The 26,861-nt window shown below is 48.0% G+C and overlaps 1 protein-coding gene across 2 annotated transcripts in view; it reads left to right on the top strand.

The window, feature by feature from the left end:
* antxr2a (ANTXR cell adhesion molecule 2a) overlaps nt 1–13,325 on the top strand; it is an 82,216-nt gene extending 68,891 nt beyond the window's left edge. Inside the window, exons 17-18 of one of the 2 annotated variants that reach the window (XM_061038984.1) lie at nt 10,375–10,398; nt 10,453–13,325. In XM_061038984.1, coding sequence (XP_060894967.1) covers nt 10,375–10,398; nt 10,453–10,560 — 132 coding nt within the window. In that variant the 3' untranslated portion in view covers nt 10,561–13,325. Of the gene's footprint in view, nt 1–10,374 lie in introns of both variants that reach the window. The other variant, XM_061038985.1, reaches the window with a different exon arrangement.
* The last annotated feature ends 13,536 nt before the right edge of the window (nt 13,326–26,861 follow it).

The raw sequence follows: 26,861 nt of genomic DNA, 5'->3' as shown, positions 1-26,861 counted from the left end.
AGTCTCAGGTGGCTCTGATTTCCCAGCAGGCCAGATGGCAGTGCTGTGTGGGCAGTGTGTGTGTGTGTGTGTGTGTGTGTGTGTGTGTGTGTGTGTGTGTGTGTGTGTGTGTGTGTGTGTGCAGTGCAGGATTGCTCACACTCTGGCTCTCTCTCTCCTCTGTCCCCGTGCAGCTGTGTGTCTCTTTCATACTTGAACTTTTAATGTGTTCAATATGTGGACGAGGACTCGAGTGAAGCATGTCAGCTGACCGGGTCTCCACTCTGTGTGTGTGTGTGTGTGTGTGTGTGTGTGTGTGTGTGTGTGTGTGTGTGACGTCACTCTTCTTGAGTTTTATTTATGCACTTTATGTGCAGAGATCTGTTTTGAAACCATCTTTGTATAAGAAATGGACGTTATCACCGTGTCGCCTGGGTTGCAGGTATAAAGCATCAAGGTTTTTTTTTTTTTTTAAAGATTTATTTTTGGGCTTTTTGTGCCTTTAATGGAGAGACAGGACAGTGGATAGAGTCAGAAATCAGGGAGAGAGAGAGAGCGGGGAATGTGGGAAAGGAGCCACAGGCCAGGCACTAACCACTGCACCACCAGCGCCGCTGGTCGCCGCTATCTTGACTTTGAACCATCTTTGGACCATGAGTTTGATAGCTATCTTAAAGCTAGCATCGTTAGCAATCAAGTTGCAGCTCAACTCGTAGTCTTTCCTGTTTGTAGCGACACTGCAACCTAACGCACACTAGCACAAGCTAACCGCCGGTGTTTGTCACCTTCCTGTCCAGTCGACCAGAACAAAGCAGAACAGTAAAATCCAGTCAGAGGACAGAGTCTCTGCAGACACAGTCACCACCACACATGTATGGAGGCCCAGAAGGGACAATGGAGCAGCTTCACTTTAGGAGAAGACTGTCTTTTATTTTGAAGGTCCCTACATAAGTCTGTATGTTATTTTGAAGGCCCCTTCATAAGTCTGTATTTTGAAGGTCCCTACGTTAGTCTGTATTTTATTTTGAAGGTCCCTACATAAATCTGTATTTTATTTTGAAGGTCCCTATGTTAGTCTGTATTTTATTTTGAATGTCCCTACATCAGTCTGTATTTTATTTTGAAGGTCCCTACATAAATCTGTATTTTATTTTGAAGGTCCCTACATAAGTCTGTATTTTATCCTCCTGATGTACCATTACCTGGTCGTTCTTTGTGATATCAGGAGCCTGAAGAGTCATCCAAACTTTCCAAACCTTTCCAGGTGACAGAAAGAGTTAAAAAGTAAAACATGTATCATCTCCAGAAGCCCGATGGGAACTTTACAGTTTGAAACTCGGCTCATTAACATGAAGTCACAACAACAAACGGATAAATTGGTGAGTCGCCGTCGTCCTGTTTGTTGGATTAAGTAATCCCAGGATTAACTAAGCTACTGTGTAGTCTGCAGAGCTCTAATGTGGAGGAGAAAAAAAAGTCTGGTTCTGGTGATGAAATCTTTCAAATCCTGCAGCTTATCACTGCAAAATAAACATCTTGCAACTGGATTACAACTCTGATGCTTGCAAGTGTTTGCACGCTCGGTCCAGATGGGAGATTGGTTCAGTAACCTAAATGGATATCTGCTTTATTCTCTGACGTTAATGTTGTTAATGTGACAAACTATACAATCAATTAATACCATGATCTCGGTTAAACATTTGGAAGGAAGAAATCTCATCATCAGCTGTGTTTATTTCTCTTATTTGTCTCCAAAAACTGTCGAACAGAATCGTTTCTGACGGCCTCTGAGCAGAGAAACACGCTCACAGATCGTTACTCACACATCGTACATTTGTTTAATTTATAGACTGTGAGAAATGTACAGATTATTGTCGACATTCAGCAGGAAATTCAAGATTAAAATCCTTTGATAGAAGACCTCCAGGGCCCAGGACGCTCACTCTTGATCAAATACTGAATGATGTACAAGTTTGAAGTTTGTTAGGATGATCGGAGCGTTCGGGAAACTTCCATCATAGCATCACTTTTCTAAAAAACCTTAAAAATCCAACGTCGTATTCCAGATCTCCAACAAAACTTTGGACCCGACGAATCAGACACTGGATCCAATTAACTCCTCATCACTGAAACTCATCCCTCTGCAACAGAAACTTTAAAGGAGCAGTATGAATCTCTGACACCTAGTGTTTAAAATGGGTACTGCAGTCTAAATTCTAAACATCATAGAGCTGTCTCCCTCCGCTTCAGTGTTTATCCAGCTCTGCATGGGTCTGTAAACCTTTCTGTGTTCTAACCTCTCTCCATTTTTCAAAAGCATCTCCAATATTGATCCTAGTTTGAGCACGTTTCTGCTCGTGGAGCTTATTAGAAACATGCAGAGGCTTTTTAGGTCGGGTACAATCACTTCTATCTGAACCACTTCTCTTGCCCGCTTCCATCGCTGCAACACCTGTTGACCTGATAACTGCTCTCATATCTGACAAACTGAGGGCCGTCCAAAACGGCCGTGTGGGGGACAGAGTCCTCTATACGACGCTATAATGAGAATATGTGTCTTTGTATCAACGCTACGTGTAGTTGAAGAGAATCTCAATGTGAACTAAAGAGAGGAGAAGAACAAACTGGAGAACAGGAAACATGCAGCAGCAGTTTGATTAGAGCACGGAGATGGTAGAGGTGGCGTGCAGACAGTCTATGGTCGTGCAGAGATCACAGGGAATAAAGGTCACCACCCCCTCCCACTGGCCCCTCCCACTGGCTCCAGGTGAATTCTCCTCATTATATCCTGCGGCGTTCTCACATCAGCTCACTCTGACTTTCTGCAGAATAAACACGAGGAGGCTGGAGGAGAGAGAAACATTCATCTGTTTGTGTTCACACATGACACTCAGACTGAACACTTCAGGAGTTTTGTGTGAACAAGGCTAAAGAGGTTGGCACACACACATTTTGAAAACCCTGCAGCGAAACCAGAATCTCCTGCAGTCTTATGACGCAGCTTGAAAAGTTTACACAGTCATCCAGCCTTATTTCAATCTGTGACTTTTCAACCAGTCCTGAAGGGGGGGGGGGGGGGGGAATGGGAAACCAAACCATTAAATCAAAAGATTTCTTCATTATCTCTCTGGCTGATTGTCACCTTCACATGTTGTGCTGCACAGCTCCTGAACGAGTTTCACTTTGGGGGACGATAAAGCTGCTCGGGGTGAGAACACTGCTGAGAGGAGAGAGAGAATCAAATCTAACACTCTTCACGTCTGGAGCTCTGCCTCCCGCTACAAGCCAGAAGTCCGAGTGACAAACATGTTTAGTGAGGACAAACGTGGACCTCTGCAGCTCCTGTCAACACACAGAGAGGACGGCTAACAAGAGAGAGAGGGGGGGGGGGGCAGCTCTTCACAACATGAAGAGATTATGGACGACACAAGAATTTGAAATACTGGAACACAGTTTGGAATAATCAGTGAAGAGTTCTGTAACGTTTTGGCAGCGTCCTGGTTCATTGTTTCATTCTTTTGAGTTCTCATTTGAAAAACTAAATGATTAAAAGAGTGTTTTCTTTGAGCTGCCAAGACATCGATGAGAAAATGAATCCACAGCTTTAGGATCTGATTCATCTTTGAAAACCGTTTATCAGATAAAATACCAAAACGTTTGTGAGGCAGCTCGGCTCGCTGCCTCTCCTGACTGACACATAGCTGGTTATCCTTCATCAAATAGAAACGATGAGTTTTAAAAAGATTCAGCCTCAGTACAGCGTGTGCCGAGCAAAGCTCCCGTCTCCTCCTCATGTTGACCTCTCGTGTCGTCAGTGTGTGAAACCTACAGAGCAGCTGATCATGATCTGATACTGGCGTCAGTAAAAACCCTCATTTCAGAGGTTTGTCTCTGCTGCTGTTTCCCCTTCACCATGTGCCCACTTCCTTCTGATTGGCCAGCTCTCTGGAAGCCTTCCTGGGCGGGCAGAAGGCTGCAGGGCTGCCAGGGGAGGCCTTCTCTCCAGGTCTGGGAGAAGAGAGTCTATGTAAGAGGTTTCAGCTGCTCACTTAGAGGCATGAAGCCGTCTGCTGAAATTCTTGGTTTCATATCGGGGAACTATGTCGTGATTTACAGAACAAGACGTTTAGCGCCCTCTGCAGACTCATCCTGGGATTACTCCAACAAATGTTTACCTCATGATCTGAAACTTAACCCACGTTTAGTTTGAACATTCAGCATTGTGACACTAATGGCCTACAACAGACTACTATCAGCTGTAGCATCCTGTATGTACTACATACTGCATTGGACAGTAGTCATTAGTGTGACCTCCAGTCGGTGGTTACTCTGCACCGGGCCAGGCTCAGCTGGTTTCTGGTCTTGGAATGAGGAAGTAAACAACAGCCCAGCTGACGTCAAACGCCGCCTCAATGTACAAGCGTAGGGTCAACTTAGAGTCCGAAAAAAGCTGACGAGAGATTAATTTAGATTTTCATGATTTAGAGAATCAACACAGATAACTGGTGGTCTCTTTGTGTGGCTCGGTCTGATTGAGATTATTTCCTCTGTTACGATTGGACGCTGCAGCTGTCCGTCATGTCGACCTTTGAACTGGTGCTTTGCATTGTGGGAAACAGTACGCGAGGGAGACTGGTCTGATGCAGACTGTAGATTTTTCGAAATCAGTACATCCAGTTATTTTAGTCAAACTGAGGATCTCACATTTGTTCCCATATTGCATTTTGGACCAATCAGAACGAAAGACTAGGATGTAGGCGGTTTAGAAAACAGCCTCTATGTGAGTTATAAGTGGGGTCAGCAGAAAAGGTCATATGGGGTGTGTATGTGACTTCCTGGTCTTTTGGAACCAGCCTTGAGAATTATGCATTTTCACATTGACGACATTTTTCAGAACAGCAGTTGCCCCTCGGTCTAAAATGCTGATGCAAGAAAAAAAAAAGCAAGTGGACATTTGATGCAGAGTATTTAATGGTATGTATCATGGCAGAGACTGGCATGCTCAATTGATGGTTTAACTTGTGCAGTATCAGAGGAAACAGATAGTTCCACATGAAGTGTTTCTTGGGTGGAAACAGACTTTAACACAGTCTGTAGAGAACAGGCCGCTTTGTGCATCAGACAAAGAAACTCTATTTCACCACCTGGGAGAGAATGTGCTCGTCTCTTTGTACCACACGATGCAGTCAGATGTCCGAGGAGACTATAGCTCCATCGAAAGATTATTTTAGTAACTGACTGATCTACTGATTCTTTTTTATATTCTAACCTTCATGAATGTCCAAGTATATGAAACACTTGAAAGTGTCATAGAGTGAAGAAGTCGCTTGACGTCGTTTTTCAAACCGACTTTTGTTTGGTTTCATTTTTTTAAACAGTGGACGTTATTATCAGTTTCTTCCAAAGATACCGTCAATATCTTTGCATTTATTTTCACAATGTGAAGGGTCTCTTATGAACCTTAATAACCAATCTTTATTCAGAGGTCGGTTTAGAGGTCACCCCCACCCCTCCCCCCTCCTGTCTCTTCACCTCTCCGTCTCCACCTGACTCATCCACCCGTCTATCTGCAGTCACGCTCCCGTCTGTCTGATGAGATGTCTCTGACACTTCCTGCTGACATCCTCAGACTATTGTTCTGAGCTGGTTGGGGGAGGGGGGCACAGGTGGGCCCCCTGTCCCTCCATCATGGCTGTGTTACAAGGTGCAGCTCGCTGCCAAGTCGGCCCTGCTCATCCGGGAACAGGGGGAGCTGGAATGGGTTTGACCGTATTGTGCTGCACCTGCTTCGCCCTCGCAGCAGATCCCCGTCGCTCTTCTGCTCCGCCCGCCATCCTGCCGCCGCTCAGCCCCGGCCCCCACCCTCCCGCTCACTGTAAAACCCGTAAAATCCACTGAACTTAGCCGCTCTGATGGCCGCGGCCAAAACAGCATCTGATGTGCCTTATTTGTTGACTGTGTGAGATTAGCTGCAGAGGGTACACGTCGAGGGGCTTACCATGCAGAGACGGAGCGAAGCCCCCACCCCTCCACCAAACACCCTCCACCCTGCCAAATAATGAGGAACGGAAGATTCTCCAGCTTGTCTAAAGCCCCCGTCACAGTCGGTCCGTGCACACTTCTGCTCCCGAGCCAGACTGTAGAGAGTTTACTGTACGAGCTGCTGCAGAGGGGAGGAGGTGGGGGGAGGGGGAGGGGGAGGGGAGGGGGGGTGATCTCAGCCTGCAGCTCAGGAGACAAACACTCCGACCCAAAATACCTGAACGAGGAAAATCCACCTGAGAGGAATCTGTGTGCAAAAGTGTACTTTAGTTTTCTCAGGCAGAGAAAGAAGAGACACTTCAGAAGTTCACTTCATCATTCTTTCAAACTCGGTCTGTGTGCAGATTTCTAAAATTTAAACTGATATTAAAAACAATATTTTAGCCAAATACAGCAACTTAGGCTCTCTCATGACAACGGCGAGTTTTGATAACGTGTCCCAGAGTGCAAATATTGGTCCAACACTTCCTGTTGACCAAATCCTTGGACAGAAATCTTTGCATTTTAGAGAAGTTCCTCTGTCCGTACATCCCTCTTGGTAATGCACATTGCTCCTTTCAAAAGTGAAGCTTCTCATGGCTTCGTTTTAATAATGTTAGTATAAAGCTGCTTGCTGCTGATTCTGTGCTGACCTCCTGTTAATAAGTGAATATCGAGTAGAACCTTTCAAAATGCAAGGCGTACTCCTGGTGTGTGTGTCTGTGCGCATGTGTGGATAAATTGAGCTGATTAAAGTTGTTTGTTGCAGAAACTAAATTAATTTAGAGAGAACAACACATTTAATATAAATACAAACCTAATATAAGAATAAACCCAAAGATAAGAGGGAAAAATATGATTATGTTGATCCCCTGGGTTAGGGTAAGACCCTGAGTTAACCCACCAAGGTTAGGAGTGATTGTAGCTGCTGTGGTGGTCTGACAGATGCGTAGATTGTATCTGCTGTGGTGGTCTGACAGATGTGTAGATTGTAGCTGCTGTGGTGGTCTGACAGATGTGTAGATTGTGGTTTATGTGGTGGTCTGACAGAAGTGTAGATTGTATCTGCTGTGGTGGTCTGACAGATGTGTAGATTGTGGCTGCTGTGGTGGTCTGACAGATGTGTAGATTGTGGCTGCTGTGGTGGTCTGACAGATGTGTAGATTGTAGCTGCTGTGGTGGTCTGACAGATGCGTAGATTGTGGCTGATGTGGTGGTCTGACAGATGTGTAGATTGTGGCTGCTGTGGTGGTCTGACAGATGTGTAGATTGTGGCTGCTGTGGTGGTCTGACAGATGCGTAGATTGTGGCTGATGTGGTGGTCTGACAGATGTGTAGATTGTGGCTGCTGTGGTGGTCTGACAGATGTGTAGATTGTGGCTGCTGTGGTGGTCTGACAGATGTGTAGATTGTGGCTGCTGTGGTGGTCTGACAGATGCGTAGATTGTATCTGCTGTGGTGGTCTGACAGATGTGTAGATTGTGGTTTATGTGGTGGTCTGACAGATGCGTAGATTGTATCTGCTGTGGTGGTCTGACAGATGTGTAGATTGTGGTTTATGTGGTGGTCTGACAGATGTGTAGATTGTGGCTGCTGTGGTGGTCTGACAGATGTGTAGATTGTGGCTGCTGTGGTGGTCTGACAGATGCGTAGATTGTATCTGCTGTGGTGGTCTGACAGATGTGTAGATTGTGTCTGCTGTGCTGGTCTGACAGATGTGTAGATTGTGGCTGCTGTGGTGGTCTGACAGATGTGTAGATTGTGGTTTATGTGGTGGTCTGACAGAAGTGTAGATTGTAGCTGCTGTGGTGGTCTGACAGTTGTGTAGATTGTGGCTGCTGTGGTGGTCTGACAAATGTGTAGATTGTGGCTGCTGTGGTGGTCTGACAGATGTGTAGATTGTATCTGCTGTGGTGGTCTGACAGATGTGTAGATTGTCGTTTATGTGGTGGTCTGACAGAAGTGTAGATTGTAGCTGCTGTGGTGGTCTGACAGATGTGTAGATTGTGTCTGCTGTGGTGCTCTGACAGATGTGTAGTTTGTGGCTGCTGTGGTGGTCTGACAGATGTGTAGATTGTGGTTTATGTGGTGGTCTGACAGATGTGTAGATTGTAGCTGCTGTGGTGGTCTGACAGAAGTGTAGATTGTGGCTGCTGTGGTGGTCTGACAGATGTGTAGTTTGTGGTTGCTGTGGTGGTCTGACAGATGTGTAGATTGTGGCTGCTGTGGTGGTCTGACAGATGTGTAGATTGTGGTTTATGTGGTGGTCTGACAGAAGTGTAGATTGTAGCTGCTGTGGTGGTCTGACAGATGTGTAGATTGTGTCTGCTGTGGTGGTCTGACAGATGTGTAGATTGTAGCTGCTGTGGTGGTCTGACAGATGTGTAGATTGTAGCTGCTGTGGTGGTCTGACAGATGTGTAGATTGTGGATGGGATTCTTGGATGCAGGTCGAAGCGCCTGATTCAGATATTTTGGACAGGAAATCAGCAGACACTGATTTAGTTGTGAAAATATTATACATTTATGTACAAACAGGGGCGTGTCTACAGGGGTGGCATGGGCCCCCCTTGAAATCTGATTGGCACCCCAAAATGCAGATCTATGCACTAGACAGTGTACAACAGTTTGCACATAAGTACTTTAAATCCTGACTTTGCACTTCTTTGTTTTTGAGTCTCTAATGAATCGAGCTCAGAAGATTTATATTTTCTTCTAATCACACCTCAGATCTACATGTTTGCCCACTGCCCACCCCTCCAGAAGTCGGTGCCCCCGTTGGGCCAGCCCAGTTAAACTTGTCTGTACACGCCCCTCTGTACACATAATTAAATCATTCAACTTAACAACATTATAAGATGTAGGAGTCAGTCGTGTATAGGTGTGTGCATGATGAAGGAGTTCTGGATACACCACGACCCGGCTGCACCTCCTGGCACCTGGAACACACACACAGACAACCAGCCAAACAAGGGTTGGAATAGTGTGTGGTGAAATGAGGAGAAAAATCAGCAAGACACTAAAATCAAAGATCTCTAACCTCCGTCCTGCAGGGCTGCACGCCGTCTCACAAAGCGAGATCCAATCAGGGATTTATCATTCAATGTGTCGTTATATCCAGATGTTTTTACACAGGTTAATATTGTTTCTGGTGTAAATTCATAATTTTAGACTTTCCCGTCTTTGCTGTGCACGAGTTGAGTTTTAATAAAATGAAAGGCCCGTCTCGTGTTGCCGCCTGTCCTGAATGAAGACGCACTGACTGACATGGTCGATTTTAAAGAGTGATGTGAAGAAGAGAGGCCGATTCTTAGAGTCAGGTTACTGTGTGTGTGTGTGTGTGTGTGTGTGTGTGTGTGTGTGTGTGTGTGTGTGTGTGTGTGTGTGTGTGTGTGTGTGTGTGTGTGTGTGTGTGTGTGTGTGTGTGTGTGTGTGTGTGTGTGTGTGAGGGACAGAGAGAGAGAGAGAGAGAGGTCAGAGATTCGCTGTGTGAGAGCTCCCTCTTGGTGTCAGTCTGCCTACTGTTGGTGAACAGGCTGACACACACGCACACACAACACACACACACACACACACACACACACACAGATGTCTTATTTTGCTCCGTGTTGTCAGAAAGGTGTCGAGGGAACAGACACGTTTGTTGATCCATCAAATGTAATTGTTTTTTTTTTTTGGTGATTTTTTTTTCTCAGCAGCGTCAAGAAATTATTTAAAAATATATATCTTCTTCATTTTTTGTATTTCACTTCTGTTTGACATCAGAATAATAATATTAGAATTATTAAATTATTATTATTATGATAACTTTGGTGTGATCACTGAAATAAAGTGTCTTTAATTTCATTTCATTATTTCACTTTAATTTGTATTCTGACGTGTTGTCGACATCTTTAAATAAAAAAATTATATTTAACATTATTTTATTTTTTTATTTTAGAAATAAAATATATTTATGATTATAAATAAAACAAACGTAGAAAATGTTGAAATGAGTAAATCCAGCCTCAGACTCAGGAGGTTAGAGAATCACATCTGATTTAAATTCAGAAAAAGAACAAAATAAGTAAATGTAATTCATCATGAGTTTGAATTTTTAATATTTAAATTTTAGTTAAATTTGTTAAAATATCAAATTTATAATATCTGTTTTCTGTGACTTTATTTTTATTTCATGGTCTCCAGATTGTGTTTTATATTTTTGGAATAATTTTTATTAAATTATTCTTCTTAAAAAATCTTTGAAAGAAGATTTAAAGCGAACGTGACGAGGAATGAATTTTAGAGAAATAAAAAACATAAATGTTTGATTGTGAAGTGTGACGTTCATTTATTAAAGTCTTAACCCTCTCCTCTTTCTTCTTCTCTGTTTCAGGGTCGGTGTGTAAATTTCAGCCGCGTGCAGCATCAGTAGAAGAAGAAGAAGAAGAAGAAGAAGAAGAAGGAGAAGAAGAAGAAGAAGAAGAAGAAGAAGAAGAAGAAGAAGTGTGAGGACGAGCTGACGGCTTCAACAGAGAGAAGAAGAATCTGTTTATTTTTTTTTTTAATCGGTGCAGTTTAACGACTTTCTGTTCGCTGCTCTGCACAAAGTCTCGCCCCGATGCAGCGCAGCACGCAGGCCGACACGTTTATATTCACGCCGCTCGTTATTCTCTGACGTTTAATCAGCACAGAATATGTTCCTCATCAAATCAAAAAGCAGAAGAAGAAGAAGAAGAACTTGCAGCTTTCAGACTCGGTTATCTTTTGGTGCGCACCAAAGGCCTAACATATTCTGACCATATTGAGCCTTCTGTGAAAAACCTCATTTCATGCTCACAGACGGACGCTATCGGGGAAAAAAAAAAAAAAAGAAACGGGGGAGGGATCGGGGCTGTTGGCCGATGGCGTGGCAGTGGGAGTAGTCCCAGCGGGCCTCACAGTGCAGAAGTGAGCTGCCTCTTGGCGATGTCTCATCACAAAGACGCTCCAACTTCCACCGAGCCGCTGCCCGCCGGCCGCCCTCTGACCGCCGCGTCCTGTCACTTTAACACTGAGAGTGCACACGCATGACAAACTGGAGACAGGACGCCCCAAGGTGCTGCAAGGCACCACCACTTTTTTTTTTTTTTTTTAAAAGACACCTTCCCGTCATTATGCACTCGGGACAGGAAATTAATAGAGCGTTATTGGACCGCGGGACAGCCCTCCCTGACCACGCTGATCCGAGCGGCGTTTTGAGGGATTGATGCCTTGAAGACCTTGACACGGCACGTGGTGTTTTTGAGCGCAGTCTGCTCTCTGCTCAGCAGGGCGTAGCGCACAAACACGCCCGTCAGGTCACTCTTTACAGATCCAGCCAATCCTCTGAGGGCTCCCCCGGACGCGTCACAGCGCCCGAACAGCGCCCGTTCAGTGCCCGCTCTCTCTGCGCACCAGAGTATCAAAGTTTAATTAAAATAATTAAAGAGAACAGCGAGCAGCAGCCTGTGAAGACCTGGCTGTCTCTTCTTTACGCCTCCTGACATTGAATGACCTATTACTGCCTCTTCTCTGCTCAAAAAGAGGACAGGTCGCCACGGCGACGCTGCTCCACGTCCAAAACGCAAACCCAAAGGAGCGAGTGCGATGGACGGATAAGTATTGTTCATTTCCAGAAATTATGCCTCCCCCCCACCGCCCCCCATCACCCCCAAAAAGAAAGATCTATATTTATATATATTGTGGATTCTGTGGCGCGCTGTCACGACGCCAATCCCAAATGATGTCAGAGCGAGCGGAAGGACTGTGGGGGAGGAACGGGGGCAGCAGCTGAAGAAAAAGGCTCGAATGATCCAGTCACTTCGGATTCCCGACTTCACATGTGAAATGGATATTCGAGTGGAAACCTGACAAAGCGCGCCCGGCTTTGACGGGAAGCGGTATAGACAATGACCAGTGGCTGGGTCAGTGGGATGTCTGTGAGCGGGCGGGGAAGCTTTTCACATGACACTAAAAATAAGTTCAACAACCGTCAAGTTTGAGGGCGGGCGCCTGAGCCACTCACACACACGGGGCGGGGCGGGACGGGCGCCAGAAACACGGGCACCGTAATTATTCCTTTGTTTCGACCCGATCACAGCGCAGAGAAGAAATGCTGATCAGATCCTCGGGGGCGCGGTTTTTAACCCTTTACGCAGCGCTTTCACTTTGACCTTAAATTTGATCGCCACGCTCCAACATTTTTTTAACCGCCATTTTTAAAACAGAAGCATGAAATGTTTATTTTTAACCCGAAGTGAGGAGACGTTTAAAGACACGAGTCACAACACGAGTCAGTCTGCTGCAGGAAACACGTCCTCTGCACGCCGCGTCCTCTACACGCCGCATCCTCTACACGCCGTGTCCTCCGCACGCCGTGTCCTCTACACGCCGTGTCCTCCGCACGCCGCACCTTTAGCACCAAAACAAAATCGATGTCTTTGAGTCTGTCTGCAGTTTGAAGCTTCTGAAGGATTCCTTTTTCTAAACGTATTAAATTTGATCGTCTGAATGTCGTTTATTTTCCAGAAGAACAAAATTTTAAATTTTAAATTTTTTTTATTTCTAACGTTCAGAGAATCATCGAGTGTCGAGAAAACACGAGAGACGTTTATTTATAAAGTTTAGATTTAGAAAAAAAAAGACAAAATGATTGACAGGAAGTCACTTTTTCATATTTCTGATGTTTATGAAAAACGTTTCGTATTTAATTTAATTTGTTCAGCACATTTCAATCACAGGTCAACTCAGCGTTGTTTACAGAAAACAAAAATAAACAAAACAAAATTAATTTAAAATACACACACACACACACACACACACACACACACACACACTCAAGAGAGAGAAAAGCGTTAAAGAAAGTGAATCCTAAAATGTCAAATAGAAAAATCCTCCTCCTGTCATATTTCTTCACCCTGACCTTTGACCTCTTCTGTCCGTCCAGTGTCTCACTTCATCTTTTTAAAAAGTCGATCACGACGTCTGCAAATTAAAAAATCTTCTTTCTCGTTTGTTTAGTGAGCACTACTTCCTGCTCGCCTCTTTATTCTCAGCGCGTTTTAAACACGCTGAAGGATTCTAATTTATCGTTTGATTATCTTTGAATGTACAGTTTTTATTTCTCTCATTGCCTTTTTATACGCCGCACCTTTAAGACAAGGTTCAGGTCACACAAGCTGCACACGTGTGTGTGAACCAAAAAAACATAAAAAATAAAAACATCTTTTTTTAAGAGTTTCACACTGTTTCTATTTGTTGATGTTTATAATGTTTGTTATTGTTTTTATTGTTCAACTGTTGTTTCAAATAAACATTCAGTGAACAGAGATCAGTGTCTGTGTGTTTACTCTCTTTGTAACAAGTGTGTGTGTGTGTGTGTGTGTGTGTGTGATGTGTGTGTGTGTGTGTGTGGTGTGTGTGTGTGTGCTGGACGTGCTGAAGGCCATCTTTAATTGGCCCCTCACAGATTTATAGGGCCCGACAGGGAACGTGATTATTCAGAGTGTGTGGACAGAGGAGTGGACAGTGTGCAGCCTCTCCCCCTGTGAAGTCAGTCACCGGAGGCATCACACACACACACACACACACACACACACACACACAGGCAGGATCCCTCCGAGGTGTTCATCGCCCCAAAAAAGAGGTTTTTGCATTTAGTCAAAATATGCACTCGTACACCTTCTGCTTCCTCCGTGTTTGCATGCTGTGACAAGATACCAACTGAGGTGAGTGTGTGTGTGTGTGTGTGTGTGTGTGTGTGTGTGTGTGTGTGTGTGTGTGTGTGTGTGTGTGTGTGTGTGTGTGTGTGTGTGTGTGTGTGTGTGTGTGAAAGGCCTGTACCCATTTGTCGCGTTTTTGTCACAAGTCCTGATATGTCCTGTAAACAAGTATGTGTGTGTGTGTGTGTGTGTGTGGTGTGTGTAATAAAAGTTGTGCCTCTTTTCGTTGCTCTTCTTTTAAAGGAACGGTCTGCTTTTTATATTTTCCATGAGACAGAAGAGAGGAGAGGAGAACATCTCCAGCCCAAACGTCTCGCCTGACAAATCACAGGGGCAGCAGTCAGGAGGCGGAGTCAGACGGCGTTCATTAATAATCGCTCACACATCATGATAACTAAACATCGTACCAAGTGAACGTTAAGAAACTACATCTAAAAACTGAAACACTGAAGCGTCTTCAGCAGCAGATCAGACGAGTGTGTGACGCCTCACATGACTACAGAACTGTTACCGCCTCAACACTGTTCATGACAAGTTTGTTCTCCTCTGTGCCTCGTATAGCAGACTGAGCTCATACATGGAGTGAATGTAAACGTGCTGGGTACACACTGCAGATATGATAAAACAAACAGAGAAGTTTAGGAGACGACGAGAGGAGAGCAAAAAAGCAGCTGATTTACCCCAAAGATGTCGAGTGTTTAAAGAAGCTTAGACGCTGCAGAGAGAGAGAGAGAGTCACGAAACGAGACAAAAAGAGAAACAAGACGAGCGCTTTGTCGGAGGAGAAGTTCATTATGATGACTGAACTTAATGAAATCCTCAAAGAAGAGTTTGAGTGACTCCAGGAGGAAATGATCCACTTTTGTTCTCCGTTGATCCAAAAGTCTGAGAGGCTGCTTGGAATCATAACGGCACATGAGGACAGCTCTTTACATTCTTCTATTTTTATATTAACGCTCACCGGAGAGGGAACACAAGCGAGCAAACTCCTAAATCCAGCCTGAGCTCTGCCACAAGGTTCTGTTTTCACAGTTTGACGGAGAGGGCTTAGCCGCCGTAAAAAATCTCAACCTCCACTTCCGCTGGTATAAAGTTTCTCTGGCAGCCAGCGAGCGGACTCGAGCAGCTGTTGTCCCCGCCGCAGCCCCCCGTCTGGCCTCGGCAGGTTATCCCACAGTTCGTCCCTGAAAAGTTGGCTAACCGAGGGATCAAACGCGGCGCCGTCACACGGCCTGCTATAACCTCTCGCAGAGCGCCGCCCGGCCGGCCCCCTGAACAGCTTGTTATAGAGTTGACACTTGGGTTTTTCCTGCATTGTATTTTCTGAGAGCATTACGGTCTAAATCCCTTCTCAGGCGATGTGGACGCTGCTGTTGGGGCGGCGCGGGGAGATGCAGGTGGAGGGATTAGGAGAGCGCGGCGGTTTGGGGATTTCACAAGCTTTATCTTGATGCTCTTTTCTGTGAGCTGCTGTGAGTTTTACAGCTCAGTGTGTCTGTACGCGCTGATACAGATTACTGACGATTACACCCCCCCCCCCCCCCCACGATGGTCTTCTGTTATTTCAGTGAGCGCAGACACACTCGTGTGTGTGTGTGTGTGTGTGTGTGTGATACAAGTCCAGCAGATCCTTCAGGAGCTTTAAAGACGTTTATGAGCACATGTGGAGGAACGTTTGTCTCCTTGAAGCTGTTAAACCTTTAAAGGAAGAGAAGCCATAACAAGCAGATGTTACAAAAACGGACCGACAGGATGCCGCTCAAATTCACTCTTTACCCGAGCTGCTAACAGAGCGCCACAGGAATGAGTCCTGAAACCAGGAAGTGAGTTAGCATTTGAGCGCCATGGGGTCTAACGTCTAAAAGTCAACGGGGATTTTGAATGTGTTTGTGGTTAGACTCCTGAAATAAGGTCTGTGGTTAACACGAGCTGAAGAGATGTTGGTGTTTTGTTAGACCACATAAACTACGTTAGGTAAAACCTCCACTTGTGAAGTTTGAAGTTTTTACTCGTCTTTAAAAAGGCGGTTGCTAACAAGTGGCTAAATGTGACTACAGCGGTTGTCGGGGACATTAAACGTCATCACGCCGGACACAGAGGACGGGAACTCTCTCACTAGTCGGAGATGTCTCCTGTAGGTTTAATCTTTAGGTTAAGGTGAATATTATGTTAGTAAACTATTTATGAAGCTACGTGGATTAGTTTATCAGAGATCGTCTGAAGCGTAACGCTAGTGACGTCACAATCATCAGACCGTGGTGTAGTTAGCTTTAGCATAACGTTAGCTTTTTACTTCTGTCGGCCGCATTAACGCTTCAAACATTATAAAAATGGCGTTCATCTGTGAAGATTATCCTGCTGAACAAAACGCCTACGCTTCAGAAACGTGTGTTTAACACAGAGATTATTTTCTGAAATGATCCAAAATCCAATGAAAACATCCCATAGGAGAATTCTCATTAGACCCCATGGCGATGATACTTCAGGGTTGGCCTACAAAAATATGTCACATGGTTTGTTCTCTATTGAACTTAATTTGAAGGATATAAGTGGAAATCGAACCTCTCTCGACGTCACCTTATTTCACCAGTCAAAGCAACAAGTGAAGCAGCATCTCTGCATCTTTTGCTCTGTTAGCAAGCCGCCGCTCCACAGCTTCATTTTACTTCTTCCTGTAGCTTTACCAACGAAGAAGACGTTACATTTAAATGCATGATTGGTACATACATATTGGTACATACTGGTATCGTTCAAGTCCGACCTGTGGCTCATTCCCCAAACGTTTACCCTCTGAGCCGTGTTTGTTTCTAGGATTTGTTCATCAAAAATGGGAGAAATATTCCGTCTGCTGTGCAATTTTCTTTTTAAATGTTTACTTGTGCAAACAAAGATGAAGACATGAGATCAGAACACATGTTCAGTGATGTTGAAGGTTTCAGATTCCTCGTCCTCCTCCTCGTCCTCCTCCTCGTCCTCTTCCTCGTCCTCTTCCTCTTTCTCTTCATCTGCACACATCAGAAAAACATGTTTCCACATGAGCTTGTTTTTGCACCTGAACCTGCTCAGAGCTGCTCCTGCCAGGTATGAAATAATGATGGGACAATATGTGTGCTGGAGCTCTGCGGGGCAAATGTTGAGTCAGACCTGACCGGGCCGGGGGGGAGGGGGGGGGAGTCGAGCGGCCGTCTGGATCCTGCTAATGATAAACCTCCAACATACTGGCTGTCAGCAGCAGCACATCCACACAGGCAGTCTGAGTCCACATCGACCCGATACCAGCGCCTGACTGACAGCCCTGTGAGCCAATAGCGTGAGCTCGGTGAGCCTCGGCGGGGGGGGGGGGGGGGGGAGCCATGTGGAGTCACCTTGCCGGCAGCGCTCTGCTCGGTGCTCTAATGAAAGCGGAGGGAAAGTTAGCTGGAGGTGTTTGTGTGCGATCATGTCACATTTAAAGAGGAGCAGGAAGAGGAGGCTGCAGATCTGCTCTGACTCCTGCAGCAGATGTTTGGAAATGTGCTAATGTTGAGAATTATCTCTGACGCTAACGAGTACGGAGTGAAACAGGCTGAAACGGGCGGAAACCTGAAATAGATTTGCATACAGTTTGTCTCTGAGACTGTTTCTAGAAGCATCAGCTGTTACAGAGATGCATCTCATCTGATTCATGTTCAATTAAACTAACTGACCAGTGCAAGGCAGATTTATTTGTAGAGCACATTTTAACAGGACGAGAAACCCAATGAGGAAAGTTTCAGAATACAAAAATACTGTTTCATTTTCTGTAGGAGATCCAGCAGACATCATGAGCTTAAATATGAAGTCAGCACTGTCAATACCTGCAGTGTCCACTAGAGTCTGTTTCATCCCCCATCTGTCTCGTCTCCCCTGTCTCTCTCTCGTCTCCCCTGTCTCTCTCTTCTCTCCCCTGTCTCTCTCTCGTCTCCCCTGTCTCTCTCTTCTCTCCCCTGTCTCTCTCGTCTCCCCTGTCTCTCTCTCGTCTCCCCTGTCTCTCTCTTCTCTCCCCTGTCTCTCTCTCGTCTCCCCTGTCTCTCTCTTCTCTCCCCCGTCTCTCTCTCCCCTGTCTCTCTCTTCTCTCCCCGTCTCTCTCTTCTCTCCCCGTCTCTCTCTCCCCTGTCTCTCTCTTCTCTCCCCTGTCTCTCTCTTCTCTCCCCCGTCTCTCTCGTCTCCCCCGTCTCGCTCGTCTCCCCCGTCTCTCTCGTCTCCCCCCGTCTCTCTCGTCTCCCCGTCTCTCTCGTCTCTCTTGTCTCTCTCGTCTCCCCTGTCTCTCTCGTCTCTCTCATCTCCCCCGTCTCTCTCGTCTCCCCCCGTCTCTCTCGTCTCCCCCGTCTCTCTCGTCTCCCCCCGTCTCTCTCGTCTCTCTCGTCTTCCCCGTCTCTCTCGTCTCCCTCGTCTCTCTCGTCTCTCTTGTCTCCCCTGTCTCTCTCGTCTCTCTCGTCTCTCTCGTCTCCCCCGTCTCTCTCTTCTCCCCCCGTCTCTCTCGTCTCGCTCGTCTCCCCCGTCTCGCTCGTCTCCCCCGTCTCTCTCGTCTCCCCCGTCTCCCTCGTCTCCCCGTCTCTCTCGTCTCTCTCGTGTCCCCTGTCTCTCTCGTCTCTCTCATCTCCCCCGTCTCGCTCGTCTCCCCCGTCTCTCTCGTCTCCCCCGTCTCGCTCGTCTCCCCTGTCTCTCTCGTCTCCCCCGTCTCTCTCGTCTCCCCCGTCTCTCTCTTCTCCCCCCGTCTCTCTCGTCTCTCTCGTCTCCCCCGTCTCTCTCGTCTCGCTCGTCTCCCCCGTCTCTCTCGTCTCCCCCGTCTCTCTCGTCTCCCCCCGTCTCTCTCGTCTCTCTCGTCTCCCCGTCTCTCTCTTCTCTCCCCTGTCTCTCTCTCGTCTCCCCTGTCTCTCTCTTCTCTCCCCTGTCTCTCTCGTCTCCCCTGTCTCTCTCTCGTCTCCCCTGTCTCTCTCTTCTCTCCCCTGTCTCTCTCTCGTCTCCCCTGTCTCTCTCTTCTCTCCCCCGTCTCTCTCTCCCCTGTCTCTCTCTTCTCTCCCCGTCTCTCTCTTCTCTCCCCGTCTCTCTCTCCCCTGTCTCTCTCTTCTCTCCCCTGTCTCTCTCTTCTCTCCCCCGTCTCTCTCGTCTCCCCCGTCTCGCTCGTCTCCCCCGTCTCTCTCGTCTCCCCCGTCTCTCTCGTCTCCCCGTCTCTCTCGTCTCTCTTGTCTCTCTCGTCTCCCCTGTCTCTCTCGTCTCTCTCATCTCCCCCGTCTCTCTCGTCTCCCCCCGTCTCTCTCGTCTCCCCCGTCTCTCTCGTCTCCCCCCGTCTCTCTCGTCTCTCTCGTCTTCCCCGTCTCTCTCGTCTCCCTCGTCTCTCTCGTCTCTCTTGTCTCCCCTGTCTCTCTCGTCTCTCTCGTCTCTCTCGTCTCCCCTGTCTCTCTCGTCTCCCCCGTCTCTCTCTTCTCCCCCCGTCTCTCTCGTCTCGCTCGTCTCCCCCGTCTCGCTCGTCTCCCCCGTCTCGCTCGTCTCCCCCGTCTCTCTCGTCTCCCCCGTCTCCCCCGTCTCTCTCGTCTCCCCGTCTCTCTCGTCTCTCTCGTGTCCCCTGTCTCTCTCGTCTCTCTCATCTCCCCCGTCTCGCTCGTCTCCCCCGTCTCTCTCGTCTCTCTCGTCTCTCTCGTCTCCCCTGTCTCTCTCGTCTCCCCCATCTCTCTCGTCTCCCCCGTCTCTCTCTTCTCCCCCCGTCTCTCTCGTCTCTCTCGTCTCCCCCGTCTCTCTCGTCTCTCTCGTCTCCCCCGTCTCTCTCGTCTCCCCCGTCTCTCTCGTCTCCCCTGTCTCTCTCTTCTCCCCCCGTCTCCCCCGTCTCTCTCGTCTCCCCTGTCTCTCTCGTCTCCCCCGTCTCCCCTGTCTCTCTCGTCTCCCCTGTCTCTCTCGTCTCCCCTGTCTCTCTCGTCTCCCCTGTCTCTCTCTCGTCTCTCTCGTCTCCCCCGTCTCCCCGTCTCTCTCGTCTCCCCCGTCTCGCTCGTCTCCCCCGTCTCTCTCGTCTCCCCCCGTCTCTCTCGTCTCTCTCGTCTCCCCCGTCTCTCTCTCGTCTCTCTCGTCTCCCCCGTCTCTCTTGTCTCCCCTGTCTCTCTTGTCTCTCTCGTCTCCCCTGTCTCTCTCGTCTCTCTCATCTCCCCCGTCTCTCTCGTCTCCCCCCGTCTCTCTCGTCTCCCCCCGTCTCTCTCGTCTCTCTCGTCTTCCCCGTCTCTCTCGTCTCCCCCGTCTCTCTCGTCTCCCCCGTCTCTCTCGTCTCTCTCGTCTCTCTCGTCTCCCCTGTCTCTCTCGTCTCCCCCGTCTCTCTCGTCTCCCCCGTCTCTCTCGTCTCCCCTGTCTCTCTCTTCTCCCCCCGTCTCTCCCGTCTCTCTCGTCTCCCCCGTCTCTCTCGTCTCGCTCGTCTCCCCCGTCTCGCTCGTCTCCCCCGTCTCCCCTGTCTCTCTCGTCTCTCTCATCTCCCCCGTCTCTCTCGTCTCCCCCCGTCTCTCTCGTCTCCCCCCATCTCTCTCGTCTCCCCCCGTCTCTCTCGTCTCTCTCGTCTCCCCCGTCTCTCTCTCGTCTCCCCCGTCTCTCTCTCGTCTCTCTCGTCTCCCCTGTCTCTCTCGTCTCCCCCGTCTCTCTCGTCTCCCCCGTCTCTCTCGTCTCCCCCGTCTCTCTCTTCTCCCCCCGTCTCTCCTATCTCTCTCGTCTCCCCCGTCTCTCTCGTCTCGCTCGTCTCCCCCGTCTCGCTCGTCTCCCCCGTCTCCCCTGTCTCTCTCGTCTCTCTCATCTCCCCCGTCTCTCTCGTCTCCCCCGTCTCTCTCGTCTCCCCCGTCTCTCTCTTCTCCCCCCGTCTCTCCTATCTCTCTCGTCTCCCCCGTCTCTCTCGTCTCGCTCGTCTCCCCCGTCTCGCTCGTCTCCCCCGTCTCCCCTGTCTCTCTCGTCTCTCTCATCTCCCCCGTCTCTCTCGTCTCCCCCCGTCTCTCTCGTCTCCCCCCATCTCTCTCGTCTCCCCCCGTCTCTCTTGTCTCTCTCGTCTTCCCCGTCTCTCTCGTCTCCCTCGTCTCTCGTCTCTCTCGTCTCCCCTGTCTCTCTCGTCTCTCTCGTCTCCCCTGTCTCTCTCGTCTCCCCCGTCTCTCTCGTCTCCCCCGTCTCTCTCGTCTCCCCGTCTCTCTCTTCTCCCCCCGTCTCTCTCGTCTCCCCCGTCTCGCTCGTCTCCCCCGTCTCTCTCGTCTCCCCCGTCTCCCCCGTCTCTCTCGTCTCCCCGTCTCTCTCGTCTCTCTCGTCTCCCCGGTCTCTCTCTCGTCTCCCCCGTCTCTCTCGTCTCCCCTGTCTCTCTTGTCTCTCTCGTCTCCCCTGTCTCTCTCGTCTCCCCCGTCTCACTCGTCTCCACCGTCTCTCTCGTCTCCCCCCGTCTCTCTCGTCTCTCTCGTCTCCCCCGTCTCTCTCTCGTCTCTCTCGTCTCCCCCGTTTCTCTTGTCTCCCCTGTCTCTCTTGTCTCTCTCGTCTCCCCTGTCTCTCTCGTCTCTCTCATCTCCCCCGTCTCTCTCGTCTCCCCCCGTCTCTCTCGTCTCCCCCCGTCTCTCTCGTCTCTCTCGTCTCTCTCGTCTCTCTCGTCTCCCCCGTCTCTCTCGTCTCCCCCGTCTCTCTCTTCTCCCCCCGTCTCTCCTATCTCTCTCGTCTCCCCCGTCTCTCTCGTCTCGCTCGTCTCCCCCGTCTCGCTCGTCTCCCCCGTCTCCCCTGTCTCTCTCGTCTCTCTCATCTCCCCCGTCTCTCTCGTCTCCCCCCGTCTCTCTCGTCTCCCCCCATCTCTCTCGTCTCCCCCGTCTCTCTTGTCTCTCTCGTCTTCCCCGTCTCTCTCGTCTCCCTCGTCTCTCGTCTCTCTCGTCTCCCCTGTCTCTCTCGTCTCTCTCGTCTCCCCCGTCTCTCTCGTCTCCCCGTCTCTCTCTTCTCCCCCCGTCTCTCTCGTCTCCCCCGTCTCGCTCGTCTCCCCCGTCTCTCTCGTCTCCCCCGTCTCCCCCGTCTCTCTCGTCTCCCCGTCTCTCTCGTCTCTCTCGTCTCCCCGGTCTCTCTCTCGTCTCCCCCGTCTCTCTCGTCTCCCCTGTCTCTCTTGTCTCTCTCGTCTCCCCTGTCTCTCTCGTCTCCCCCGTCTCGCTCGTCTCCACCGTCTCTCTCGTCTCCCCCCGTCTCTCTCGTCTCTCTCGTCTCCCCCGTCTCTCTCTCGTCTCTCTCGTCTCCCCCGTTTCTCTTGTCTCCCCTGTCTCTCTTGTCTCTCTCGTCTCCCCTGTCTCTCTCGTCTCTCTCATCTCCCCCGTCTCTCTCGTCTCCCCCCGTCTCTCTCGTCTCCCCCCGTCTCTCTCGTCTCTCTCGTCTCTCTCGTCTCTCTCGTCTCTCTCGTCTCCCCTGTCTCTCTCGTCTCCCCCCGTCTCCCCCGTCTCTCTCGTCTCTCTCGTCTCTCTCGTCTCTCTCGTCTCCCCCGTCTCTCTCGTCTCTCTCGTCTCTCTTTTCTCTCTCGTCTCCCCTGTCTCTCTCGTCTCCCCCGTCTCCCCTGTCTCTCTCGTCTCCCCTGTCTCTCTTGTCTCCCCCGTCTCCCCTGTCTCCCCCGTCTCCCCTGTCTCTCTCGTCTCCCCTGTCTCTCTCGTCTCCCCTGTCTCTCTCTCGTCTCTCTCGTCTCCCCCGTCTCTCTCGTCTCTCCCGTCTCTCTCGTCTCTCTCGTCTCTCTCGTCTCTCTCGTCTCCCCCGTCTCTCTCGTCTCCCCCTGTCTCTCTTTTCTCTCTTCCTCTCCCTGAGCTTACCTGGTGTGGATGTGTTTACATCCTGATCTGCTGCTCACTCTGGTCTGAACAAACTTGACCCCCACACACACATCCCGTACTCCTCCTTTACTCTGGCATCGTTTAACATTCCTATATTTTCCTGGTGTTTGCACACGGATGAGGCGGCGCTTGGCGCTCGGCGCTCTGCGTGTGCCAGATGAATCATAAACCTGGACCATATGCCGTCGCAATTTGCTGATGGGCCCAAGCTGTTTTGGAGGATATAAAATCTGGGGATTATGGAGGCTTGATCCTCAGAGGACGGAGGCAGAGGAGAGAGTGAAGAGGGGGAGAAAGGTGGAGGGTGAGGCTCTCTCCTATTGGTCCTCATGTCACTGACGGGAGAGGTATGGGGCGGAGCTTCACTTTAACACCTCCCAAACTGTAATCCAGTGAAAGCTGTGAGGAATTAGCTGAACCAGGTGCTTTGTGAAGGCAAACAAACACTTTGGTGAGCTCACACAGAACAACATGTTTGTCATCTCGTCCCCGGTGTCGCTCGCTGCTTTAGTCGAAGGCGGCGTCGAAAACAAAGGGACTAAAATCCTTCAGGGAACTTCTGCTGCTGTTGTTGCTCTGCTGTCACCCAGAGAGAGTTTCACAGCGTGCGGCCAATCATCTCTGCTGTGAGCTCTAAAGCTCCTCTTTTAAATCCAGCATGTTTGTTGACTGAAGGTGAGCTATGCTGCGGAGCGCAGAGATGTCTCTGAGTGTTAACCAACAACAGGAATTAAAGGATCGAGTGAGAGTGAGTGTTTTTTGTTTTTCACCGCAGAAGACCTGAAACAACATCCAACCTGAGCAGGAGTCTGTGGTCGTAGGAACCCTGCAGAAACACAGCGCTGTGAGGGGCCTGTTGAAACTCAATCACTCATTTACACACTGAGACTTTAAGATGCTCAGAAACAAAGTGTGCTCATGCATCAAGTGTGGGTCAACTTTTAACAGGCAGAAACCAGGAAGAGATATGATGCACCTTCTGAAGCGAGCTGGATGCTGCCTGACCATGAAGGGTGAAAGAAACCGAAATGACATGATAAATCAGAAACGTATCTTGTAAAAAAATGAACTGATGATTTAGTGATTTGATTTATTTGAGGTCACAAAAATCGTTGTTTTGATGAAAATAGAGACACATTTAATCTTTCTTATTGCCTGTATCACCAATTCATCACAAGTTTTATCTCGAGACGCTTTACAAAAAAGAAGGATAAAGACCTTACTCATCGTTAAGAAAAATGGGAAGCAGGAAGGATTTCTCCTTTGTATTCCTCTCATTCCTGTTGTCTGAGGTGGAGGTCGGAGCAGGCTGTGCATGAAAGAGGACGGCGGTGGTTGTGGGGACGACACAGTCCGATGGTGGTGGCGGTGCATCAGAGACGTCCGGTGGTAGTAGTCCCCGATCACCTCGTTGAAGGTTGGGGGAGCTCAGTCTACTCGAGAGTCCGGCTTCTGCTGCCGGGACAAAGACCTCCTGAGCTTCTGACACACCGACCCCAGAGATAAACTTTCCTCTCATTTGATTTTCTCATTTTCAGATCATATGCATTTTTTTAGTTTCTTATTATTATTAGGTTATTTCTGTCCTTTGTTTAAGCGTCCTTTACGCTGCTGCGCTGTCTGATCCAAGCGGTAACCTCCGGTGTTGAAAAGTGAAGCCGATGCCGAAGTGTAAAATCAGAATCAGAATTAGAAATACTTTAAAATTGTTTGCTACAGTTGCTCATAACACCAAAAATCAGTAGGAAGTTCAGTTAAGTTCACAATATAAAATAAAATAAAAAATAGTATAACAATATAATAAGCATAAGTACCAAGTGAAAGCAATAATAAAGTAGTATAAGTAATAAGCTATGTTCAAGTGCAGGTAATTGAGAATATAAACAATATTTACAAATATGAATATACACTGATTGATTAACAGCGTAGAAATAGAATAGAATAGAATTACTTTATTGATCCCAAACTGGGAAATTGTGGCGTTACAGCAGCAGGTTGTCCAAACACACAATATGAGTAAAAAAACACAGTATTAGCAAATCTAAACACAATATAATATTAACTACAAAGTAAATAAGCACTAAAAATATCAAAACTAAGAATGTGAATATATACAACCAGGATTTAACTAAGCATTACTAGTCTTAAATATGAAGATTAAATGTAAATGTGCAAAAACAGAGTTGTAAATGGACAGTATTGACATAGGGAGATGTGCAATCAGTGATACGTAAGTTAAAGTGCAGGAGTGTAGACATATTATCAGCAGAAACTATTCACTAAATCTATTTATCTATCTAATCTAAATATTGCACGGTTCAAGTATAGATTTCACGTTTGATGTATAAATATTGTCCAGTTTTCAACAGATTGCACAGGGTGAGGGGTGAGGGGTTAGGGGTGAGGGGTTAGGGGTTAGGGGTTAGGGTTAAAAAAAATCCTTCAGTTCACTCAGGCTTCTTCCATTAAGACTTTGTCTGTGGTCTATTGAACCTGGTCTGTCTTTTGTCACTCACCTGCAGGAAATACAGCTGAAAATGAGCTTCGATGGCTAAACATTACATTACATGTGCCAGTTTTAACTTACGTTATGAAAGAGCATCGTGTCTGTAACTTAAAACTGTAAGAACTTAAAGTGTTAAAGTGGAATATTGAGATCTTCTGGAGGCTGTGAGGGACGTTAATTTCAGTGTCAGAGGTCGAAAACAAATCGATAAACAAAGAGGATAAACTCATTTCCAGGTTTTGATTAACGTCAGTATTGAGATTAAGGGCTCACAGTTCATGTCACGCTCCGGCTCTGGCTGCAGATTAAGGATTAGAATCGTCTGTGAGCAGCTCTCAGGACAAAACCCTGCAGAGTAACTTTCTCTCTCTCTCACTTCACCGCACTTCTTAAAGGTCACCTCGCCGCAGACCGCCGCTGCTCTTTAAAAGGCTTCATGTTTCATTTCTTAAGTAATTGCACCGTGGACTCAGGAGCAGCGGCGGCGGCTAACGACTGAGCTAACCACCATAACTCAAACTAACAGCATGTAGCGGCGATTACCTCGTACTTTTTAATTGAGTGGGTTCACAGAAGCTCCAACTTCAGCGCTTTACGAGTGCGTTCCTCTTTTTAACGGCTCAGCCACAGTAATTCAATAATCATTTTCATTTGGTGAATGCTGGCGATCAATCTGACGGACGACTTCATCAATCGTCGCGCAGCGCGCAGAGTGTTTGAAGACGAGAGGCCATGAATCGTCTCTTTATGAATCACACTCCAACTCCGACTTGATGAGGGAGCGCTCCCGTGTTCATTAAGATGAGGTGTGAGTGCCAGCGCTGCACGCTTTGTGACAATAAATTTCACATTTGCATGAAAATGGGTTCAGATATTTAAATGGCAAAAAATGGAGTGTGGCTGATTGTGGCGAGCGTTGGCAGCGAGGAGAGGACTGATGAATTGATGAGGCTGGCAGGATGAAGGTGTCAGCGTCTGACGTGTGTGCTCACTCTGTCTTCTTTGTTTTTTGACTTCTCTGGAGAGAAGAATCGTTTTAATGCCCTTAAAATCAGAGATAAATGTTTTAAATCAAACATGTGAAGGTCACATTTACACATCAACAACACACAAATCAACCAATAGAGAGAGAGAGACACAAAACAACAGCCAAACAGATCAGTGCGCTCGTCTCCGATTGATCATTCCTCCTCCTCTGACCTCGCTGCTCGCCCTTTGTTTTGGCCTCACTCTGAATCTGTCAATCATCATCGTACGGCCGTTTTTAATAATTCAGATTATCTTGTTTTTCAGGAAAGCTGCACAGATTACTAGGGACGGCGTTCCGGAGGATGAGAGCGAGCGTAAATATTTGATGGTTAATCAGCTTAAAGTTACACAGACGTCTTCAGTACAACAATCAGAATCCATGTTTCTGTTTTCAGAACAACTTTTAATTAACTTTTCTCACGCTGCTTACAGAACAGGAACAACACATACATCAACACAACTGAGGCACAATTAGAAAAAAAGATAAAAAACATGTTGTTCCTCGTGCAGGTCGCCACAGGAAGCCCCGCCTCCTGCATGGTTGGAAAAAGATCAAAGTGACCGGTGAGCATGCAGAAGACGCAGCTCACATGAACACAGTTTCACTTCATCAACGTGGAGTCCTCCTCTCTACATCCATAATCTCGTCCTCTTCACACTCAGAATAAAGGAGGCAGTCAGGTGTTATGGAGCGTACCGTCTCCCGTGTGGATTGTTTCTGACAGGACAGGTGACAGGTGACAGGTGACAGGTGACAGGTGACAGGTGTATTTAATGTGTGTGAGATCAGCTGACT

Source organism: Labrus mixtus, chromosome 5 (assembly GCF_963584025.1).
Source record: "Labrus mixtus chromosome 5, fLabMix1.1, whole genome shotgun sequence".
Lineage (NCBI taxonomy): Eukaryota > Metazoa > Chordata > Actinopteri > Labriformes > Labridae > Labrus > Labrus mixtus.
This window is presented reverse-complemented; position numbering and strand designations above follow the sequence as displayed.